This window comes from Pterocles gutturalis, unplaced genomic scaffold (assembly GCF_000699245.1).
Source record: "Pterocles gutturalis isolate BGI_N339 unplaced genomic scaffold, ASM69924v1 scaffold9454, whole genome shotgun sequence".
Lineage (NCBI taxonomy): Eukaryota > Metazoa > Chordata > Aves > Pterocliformes > Pteroclidae > Pterocles > Pterocles gutturalis.
In genome coordinates this window covers 9,794-19,225 of record NW_010135691.1, presented here as the reverse complement: position 1 = coordinate 19,225, position 9,432 = coordinate 9,794, and the positions used below count along the sequence as shown (strand labels likewise).

The 9,432-nt window shown below is 40.0% G+C and overlaps 1 protein-coding gene across 1 annotated transcript in view; it reads left to right on the top strand.

Moving 5' to 3' along the window:
* Positions 1-23: 23 nt before the first annotated feature.
* The window catches only part of MED13 (mediator complex subunit 13), a gene marked incomplete at its 5' end in the record, with an annotated part of 15,873 nt that continues 6,464 nt past the window's right edge, over positions 24-9,432 (top strand). Inside the window, 9 exons of the mRNA XM_010081991.1 lie at positions 24-173; positions 1,361-1,451; positions 1,627-1,841; positions 2,287-2,483; positions 3,697-4,613; positions 5,942-6,109; positions 7,196-7,419; positions 7,975-8,164; positions 8,683-9,148. Of these exons, the coding sequence (XP_010080293.1) occupies positions 24-173; positions 1,361-1,451; positions 1,627-1,841; positions 2,287-2,483; positions 3,697-4,613; positions 5,942-6,109; positions 7,196-7,419; positions 7,975-8,164; positions 8,683-9,148 (2,618 nt within the window). The remainder of the gene's footprint in view (positions 174-1,360; positions 1,452-1,626; positions 1,842-2,286; positions 2,484-3,696; positions 4,614-5,941; positions 6,110-7,195; positions 7,420-7,974; positions 8,165-8,682; positions 9,149-9,432) is intronic.

The window sequence follows — 9,432 nt, the reverse complement described above, 5'->3', positions numbered from 1 at the left end:
CCCCCAAATAGTTCTTAAGATGTCTTTTTTTTAAATTGTTTTTCTTTATAGATGCCCAACGTATTGCTGCTCATGCTCGCACTGCATCAACTAGCCTGTTCCATGAAACAGACTTAGTGGTCTCTTATACTGACCTTGACAATCTCTTCAATTCCGATGAAGATGAGCTAACAGTAAGTGATGTGCAAAAGTAATGGCAGCTGCTAGACAAAAATCTGCAAGGAACAAGTATGTCTTTTTGTGGTTTTGGGCTGGTTTTTTTTGTTTGTTTGTTTTGGGGTTTTTTTGTGGGGGGGCATTTGTAGGAGAGGTTGCAAAAAATGCATATAAGCAAGTGCTGTGGCTCCTCTATAGCAGATGAACTGTTCTGCTTGACTTATCATATTTGTGATACAAACAAGCTTTTGATCTTATCCCTACTATCCAGACGGTGTATGCTTCTTGAATATACCTTTAGTTATAATTTTACAGATATGACAGTGGTACTTTTCTGTTTAACTAGTTAGTAAGGTAATACTGAAACAGAACAAAAATTTGTGAAAGAGAAGACTCATTTGACCATGTGGACATTGTGCCAAATAGGCTGCTGCAATGAAGCAGCTATTATCGCTGAACAGTTTCTCTTGCAGTGTCTGGTGGCTCTGAATCCGTTCTCTTTCTAGGTTCTGTTTCAGTACTGTTGATAATCGGTTGTCTTTTCTGAACTGTACTTTGCCTCATGCTTAATCCTAAATCCCCTTACCCAGACAAAACGCCCATCAACTTTAATGGGAGCTGTAGCCTAGTGAGGGCTGAAGGATCTTAATGGTCATCAAAGGTCATCATTCTAAGTGTATTTGCTCTTAAACATGAAGACTCTTATTTTCTATAGACTTTAGTACTATCTAAGCATTGTAAAATACATCTCTTTTTCTTCTAATTTCAACAGCTTTTCTTCCCTCTACCTCTTGTTCCAGGATTTGTGTTTCTCTATCTTTTCTATTCCTGCTCATGTGGTAACATCAGTAATGTTAGCATGGCTTTGGGAGCGTGTATGTTTTTTTCTTATAGATTGTGGGCAGCCCTGTTTAGCTTTTTTTAATATGTCTGCTAACAGGCTGAGTTATTTTATAACTGGTCTTTCATTTTAATAGCATCATGATTTGATGGGAAAGCATTCTCTGAGTTACAAATATTAAGGGAGGACAAATGTAACCCCAACTACTAGCATTGGGCTTCTGATTTATTTTAATTTTTCTAAATATTGTACGAAGTCACAGCTTTGTGTGTCCACTGCACATGGCATTTCCTGTTAGCAGGAAATACGAACATGTGTTCATGTCTGAAGTGATTTTATTACAATAGTTATTTTCTTTCTTAGCCTGGATCTAAAAGAACAGTGAATGGTGCTGATGACAAATCCAACTGCAAAGAAGCAAAAGCAGGAAATCTAGACCCACTGTCATGCATAAGTAAGCTTTATTTGGCTTTTTTTTCTACATGGAATACTAGCTGTAAACATTTGTTTGCCTAGACATTGTGGAAATTGGGAAACATACGCTTCATTTGCCCTACTGAAATTTTAAGTCAAAGGAAATACTTCAAAATGTTTTCATGCTCTAAAGCCTACTTCTAATCTGAAATTAGGCACTGCAGATCTCCACAAAATGTATCCAACTCCACCTTCATTGGAACAACATATTATGGGATTTTCTCCAATGAACATGAATAATAAGGAATATGGCAGCATGGACACTACACTTGGAGGAACAGTACTTGAAGGGAATAGCTCTAGTGTGGGAGCTCAGTTCAGAATTGAAGTAGATGAGGGTTTCTGCAGCCCCAAACCTGCTGAAATAAAGGTGAGTAGTGCTGGTAGTCTTCATACATGTTTCTAACGGTTATTGTTCAGTTTATTACTTAATATTGAATAGGAACTGTGGGAAACGAAGTACAATTTGTAACTCGTGTCCTGCATTATACTGGGGTAGGTAATGCACATTCTAGTAAGTAGCATGTAGTATTTTACTACTTAAGTTTCAAGAAAAAGTAATACATAGTTAGCCGTTAGGAAGCCCAGGGAATGCATTTCAGTAACTGTAGTTCATTGTTTTGTGTTGGCATATTTTTGGAGAACCATGGGTGTGAATGATGTGTGTATAAATCTAACCTTCTCTTTTGTGGCTATATCAGGATTAAATATTAAAGAACCAGTGCTTGAACTTAGTCCTCATTTTTTTGAGAAGCATTTTAATTGCTGAAGTGATCGAATTTATATGCTGATGCTTTATCATATCTAACTTCTAGGATTATTCTTATGTTTATAAACCTGAGAATTGTCAAGCTTTAGTGGGATGTTCCATGTTTGCACCGCTGAAGACGCTTCCCAGCCAGTGTCTTCCTCCCATCAAACTGCCAGAAGAATGCATTTATCGCCAGAGTTGGACTGTGGGAAAGTTGGATTTACTTCCTCCAGGACCTGCCATGCCATTCATCAAAGATGGGTATGACCTGTGCCACAAATATTTCAGCTCTGTAAGGTGGTCAGTTATTCACACTACAGGAAGTAATCCTAAATTTTTTTTTGTACACCTGTAATGAGAAGTATTTGTAAAGACACACTGTGTTTATACAACTGACAGCCTTTTAAAAAACTCCTTACAATTAAAGCTTAGAGTAGGAGACTGTCTTCTCAAATAGCTTTTTAACTGTGCATACATTTTATTCATTTTCCAATTTAAAGGTTTGTTGGGGAAGCTTAATAGTGCAAGTCCAGTTTTAATAAGTAATGAAGATGGTAACAATCAAGATAAATGTAAACTTGGGACTTGTTTTTGCAGTGGTGTTGTAGGTACTGTAAGGGCTTGGTAGGTGGTGCTTCTGTTTCTTAAAATATTTTCTTAAATAGCAGTAATCTGGGCTGTTCTGGGACTAGGAAAACACTTCCTTTGATTGGAAGCTATGCCCAGTGTGGCATTGCCTGGTAACAGCACTACTGCAGTCGGTATTTCTGTAATCTGTGTTTGGTAGTGATGGTCTTGCTGGCAGTTCTTGAAGAAAATATTTATTGTTCTTTCTCTTCTGCATTAGTAGCTGATATAAATATATAGCTTCCTTGTTGCCTAATCTATTTATTGATAAAATTACGTGAATATTAAATCTTGGAGTAAACACTGACGTTGCTTCTGTTAGGGTTATTCATAAGCAATATGTTTCCAGGTCTCATTAGCCTTATAGGTCTTTGGAGATACTCAGCTGCTTAGGAAATAAACTGTTAAACATTTCCAGGTGATACTCTCCTCGTGGATCCAGCTGAATCTGCTGTTGAGAGCTGGTATATTTTCTTAGTGTGTGTCAATACAATGTGTAAATAAAACATGAACAAAAAAGGTGTCCTTTAGACTCCATACAACCATACAATTTATAATTTATTCTGACCACACTTGTTTCCTGGAAGCTTTGTGCAAAGGAAAAGACAAAAGGAGGTGGGGACAGATTCTTTTAACAGTGCTGTCAGTGAGAGTCCTGCAAAGTCATTTAGGACAAATGCTCTTGAAGTTCCTTAGGGAATGAAAATCTTGCTGTGGATTATGAAAGACTAGTTTAAAAAAGCAAATATTAATTAGGAAGGTCCCTCTTTAGAAATTTGAGGCTTAAACTTCAAAACCAGTATGTTGTGTACTTAAAGTATTTCCTCCTTCTTGTGACTGCTCTTAGTGATGGAAGCACTATGGATCAAGAGTACGGCCCTGCGTACACGCCACAAACTCATACTCCGTTTGGGATGCCACCAAGTAGCGCACCTCCCAGTAACAGTGGAGCTGGAATTCTCCCTTCTCCTTCCACCCCTCGTTTCCCAACTCCCAGAACACCAAGGACTCCTCGAACACCTCGTGGAGCTGGTGGACCTGCGAGTGCACAGGGTTCAGTCAAGTATGAGAACTCTGATTTATACTCGCCAGCTTCCACACCGTCGACATGTAGACCGCTGAATTCTGTTGAACCTGCAACTGTGCCTTCCATTCCAGAGGCACACAGTCTGTATGTGAATCTCATCCTCTCAGAGTCCGTCATGAATCTCTTCAAAGACTGTAACTTTGACAGCTGCTGCATATGTGTTTGCAATATGAACATCAAAGGTGCTGATGTTGGAGTTTACATTCCTGATCCAACACAAGAGGCCCAGTATAGGTGTACCTGTGGTTTCAGTGCTGTTATGAATAGGAAATTTGGCAACAGTTCTGGACTGTTTCTTGAAGATGAATTGGATATTCTAGGACGTAATACGGAGTGTGGCAAAGAAGCAGAAAAACGCTTTGAAGCTCTCAGAGCTACTTCCGTTGAACATGGCAGTGGAGGACTGAAAGAACCTGAGAAACTGCCTGATGAGTTAATATTGTTGCTGCAGGATCAGTGCACCAACTTGTTCTCACCGTTTGGAGCAGCAGATCAAGATTCCATTCCCAAAGTAGGTGCAGTTAGCAACCTGGTACGTGTAGAAGAAAGGGATTGTTGCAATGACTGCTACTTAGCCTTGGAACATGGACGGCAGTTCATGGACAATATGTCAGGAGGGAAAGTTGATGAAGCACTTGTGAAAACTACTTGCTTGCACCACTGGTCGAAAAGAAATGGTAAATATTGAAAACAGCTTGTTTTCTACTTGTCCACCTATGAATTTTTTTTAAGGGTTTGTTCTTTGTGCTTTTCCCTTGCCTATGGGATGCTTAAGACTGCTTTTCCACCTGCATGCTTGCATGAACTTCTATTTTAAGAGTGTTCAGAATAACCATTCCTTTCACGCTCTGTGCTGGTACCATACACCAAGCAGAGTGTGAGCCTTGGCTACCATCAGTTGTTAATTCCCAACAGAAATTTGAAGTCACTGTCCGTAACACTTCACTGGGCTTATTCTTTTAAAGCAGCTTTGGGTGACTGCATCCACAGAGGCTCTGTGGAATGAGTGTACAGAGGAAGTGTAGGTGGTTCAAATGGTGACTATTGTCAAGGCTACTGTGGTAGAGTTAAACAAGATTTATGATTCACTTGGCTTCCCCCACCTTCTTTAAGGGGGGGCAGTAGTTTAATGACATGTGTGGCACATAAAGCGTTATTGTAGCCTTCACTGTGTGTTGGATCTGCTGGAGATCCCTGGATTCTTCTAGGGCCTGACTAATGAGATACTGTCTCATGGAATGACTTTTACTGTATTTGCATACTTCTCAAGAATAGTCTTCTCAAGCAGCAGCTCTAGCAGGGTGAACAGAGAAATATGAAACTTCGATAGCAGTCAGCTGCGATTCATAGTTGTTAATGAGGATGAGGAGGACTAGCAGTAAAACACAGCTCGGTTTCTGTGGATGGGTGTAGGCTAGAGATAAATCAATGTTTTCAGGAACCCAGGAGAAGACTCAGTGTTACTGTGACCTTGGTATTTAGGATAAAAAGATGTAAAGATAGTTGTAAGCAGAAGGCTATGAAATTATAGCCATACCAAATTTTGTGTCAGCTTTTTATTCTTAAACACTGCATTAAATGGCATGGTGGCGGCTACCATCTGAGGCTTCCCTTGACTTCTGTGAAGCGAGCACTGGGTGGCAGTCTGCCTAACGCTCCTTTATTTGGAGGGAGAACCCTGTAGTTTAATGGCTGTACAACTTGTTTGTATTTTTAAATTTTTGTGTTGTTTTCCCTCAGTTTAAATCATAACATAGTAAGGCTTTCAAGGGGAAAAAACTCTACAGAAAAAATATATTAAAAAAATAATCCATCTGTGGTTTCTCTAAGTGGCTGAGAGGGGAAGAGGGAGAACTCTAAACCCATGTGCCTAACTTTTTATATCGTGGCCTTTGGGTGGCCCACATGTACATTTCAGAAGAGGGTGACGTTGTTTAACATGAAGGCGGTTTGGGATTCTGGGTTGTTGCAGTCGGCCTTGACAATTTTTTTTTTGTCTTTTCAGTTGTGGATGTGAGCATGCAGTGTTCCCAGGACATCCTTCGTATGCTCCTCTCGCTCCAGCCAGTTCTTCAGGATGCAATTCAGAAAAAGCGAACGGTCCGGTCTTGGGGTGTGCAAGGCCCCCTCACGTGGCAGCAGTTTCACAAAATGGCTGGCAGAGGCTCTTACGGTAAACTGCGACGTAGGCTCCTGTCTGTTCATCTCTGCTTGATCCGGCCACCAGACCTCAGGGTCTGGATGCTGTTCGGCCTGTTGGAATTCTGAACAGCATTTGACCTTTCTTTACACTAACACGAGCTATTAGACAGGGGAGAATCCTTCTCTTAGAAAAACAGAAAATGCTTACTTGTTAAAACAGTAAATGAATTAAAGATATTTCTGTTTAAAATTAACAGCTTCAATTCCACTGTTTATGTACACCTGCCACTCCTCCAAGTGAGGATTTGAGCTGCAAGAACGGATATAATGTTATTAAAACCAGTAATTGCTCTGTTTTTTTTTTTACTCAAAAGAATTACCCCACTTCACTACTTTTAGAGTAATTAAAATATACTAGGTTTGAAATGCTTGAAAAAGTGTAATTTATTGCTCAGTAGTTTCAGAACTATGTTGAAGATCTGAGGTTATCCCGTGTGTTGTCTGTGATAAATATTTTGAGTGGCCAACATATGATGTACATCTACAGATACAAGGTAAATTTTGTGCACTCAAGATTTCAGCTGACTTCATTAGCATATGAGATTGATTTACCACTATGTAGAGGAGTGACCTTTCACCAGCAGGTCTTTTGTGGCTATATTTAGAACATGGTAATTATACATTTAGGGTACATGTAAATGAATGTTTTTAAAATTTTTTCCTTCTGTGGGTCCTTTACATATCTGCTTAGACTATTTGCATTTCCTCCCCCTCTTTGTGATCACTCTGTGGGGAAGACTTTCTGGACAGTTGAGATCTGTTTCTGATTGTCAATATAGTGACAGAAATACTAAACAATCGCGGAACTTCCTTCATGAGGCCCTGAGAGATTTCAAATAAGAATAATTAGCTGATGCTTTTTTGCAGAGGGTTGGATCATATGTGCAGGTTTTTCATTTGTATCTGTTAAAATGAGAACTGTTCCGTTTATAATCAGTGCTACTTCCTGTTAGATGCTGGGAATGCTAGTGGTATTTCTGTTCGTGTTTCCTAGAAGCCAGGTGTTAATTTTAAGCTTTCTGCTTAATATATTGGAAAATGTGTCTTTCTTTTCCAGGAACTGATGAGTCCCCAGAACCACTGCCAATCCCAACATTTTTGTTGGGATACGATTACGATTTTCTGGTGCTGTCTCCATTTGCTTTGCCGTACTGGGAGAGGCTGATGTTGGAACCTTATGGATCTCAAAGAGATGTTGCTTATGTTGTGGTGTGCCCCGAGAATGAAGCTCTGCTGAATGGAGCAAAAAGCTTCTTTAGGGATCTGACTGCAATATACGAGGTACGTTATTTATGGCAGTGAGCAGTGAAATGGATTTTTGAAAGACTGTTCCTAATACATACTCGTAACTGCTTATCAGGTTTGTCTCGGATGATATAAACGCTTGCACAGAATGGTGTCTCGAAAAGCTGCGAGAAAGGATTTTAGGAACGGGCGCTTGGAAGATAAGGGTTGTTCCTGCCGCTCACCATTCCTCTTAGTAATAGCTGTTTGAGAGTCTTCATCTGATAAACGCCACTCAGTGGTGAAACTCTGTATTACCACTTGGACTGTTTTAGCTACATTTAATTAATTAATTGAATGCATGTATTACTGGATTGTGATTAAGATTAGAGTAGCTGATGTATCAGCTTGTTTTTCTTGCATTTAGAAAAACCTGAAAATAAACCATAAAATCACTAGTAAATATTTAATACTGGTGTAGTATTCTAGAATTAAATGTTACTTTGGAATATCGTAACTAAGCTATGAGTTATGCTCCTTTGTGTGATATTTAACAGTTTTCAAGGCTTACAAGTTCCTTATCGTGCATCTTCTGTTTTTCCTTCTTTGCAGTCATGCAGGCTTGGTCAGCACAGACCTATCTGTAAGTTATTGCCTGATGGGATCATGAGAGTTGGGCCTACTGCTTCAAAGAAACTTTCAGAGAAGTTGGTCACAGAATGGTTCTCACAGACAGCTAATGCCACCAATGAAGCATTTTCCAAACTCAAACTGTATGCCCAAGTTTGCAGATATGAGCTGGGTATGAAATTTTTTTTAGTGTTTCTTATTTCATCCAATTACCACTTGCTCCATTCCAGTGGAGGAGAAGAAATCACTGCATTCATTTATTGAGTCTTATTGTTTGTTGCAGTTTTCTGGTTTTAAGCTTGGGTGGAAAAAAAATTCAAAACCCCCATGTGTTTAGATATGTGCTAACATGGCATCTTATCATCTGGCAGGATCTTTAGGGAACAGCAGTGTTGCTACTTGACGGGGCCTTCGGTTGTCTTTTTGTACTGGTGACTTAAATTCTGAAGCAGTGATTTTTAGCAATTCAGTGTGGCTGAAAAAAAAATTTTAAAAATAGATTTCTAGATATTTCTGAAAGTGTCTTATGAGAATACTGGAATTTTAAAATTTAATACAGGTATTTTAATTTGAGAGGTAAAATGTATGCTAAGGGTTTACTCCCTTGTTCTTTTGAAACCAAGGCTTACATAGATGAAGTATGCTAAAAACAGCTGCAATATACAACTTGTGCTTTTTTTCTGGTTTCAGGTCCTTATCTTGCTTCTCAGCCTTTGGACAATTCTTTACTTTCCCAAACAAATCTGGTCCCTCCCTCCAGCCAGCCGGCCTCTACTCTGCCCCCAGTGACAGCTAATGCTGGAAATCCCAACACTCCATCCTCTGCTCCTGCAGCTCCCACCAGTAGTACCATGACAGCGACATCAAACAGTGCCATGTCTTCTGCAGCTACTACAGCTAACTCAACGCTGACTACCACTGCCGCCTCATCCTCTTCTGCCAGTACAGGCAGTGGGATACCAACAAGCAAGCCTTCTTCATTTCCGCCATTTAGCAGCATGAACAATACCACTTCTGCCTCCCTGCCCACTCAGGCTGCAACAGTCCAAAATGGGCAAACTGGAGGACAGCAGCAACAGCCAACACTGCAAACAGCAGGGATGTCTGGAGATACTCCTTCAGTGCCTGCACAGCCCCATCCAGAGGTTTCTGAAAGGTAACGAACTACAGGGTCAAACCTGCTTCGGCTGAAAAACACCCCTCAGCTCAACTAATGTGAACCTATTAATGCTGCTCTCATCCTCTCCATAAAAATCCTTTATTTCTTTTCTAGTCACCAGGCTGCTTTTTAGGAAGAATGAGAGTTTATTCGTGGTGGAGCTGAACTTTTTGGTTCTGGTCTTAAGTGCTTTCTCTTTTTTGCTCTCTCTCTAAAGAGAAAAAAATCATCAAACTACTCACTTCTATATTTTAAAGGGGCCGGGGCGGGGGGGGGGGGGG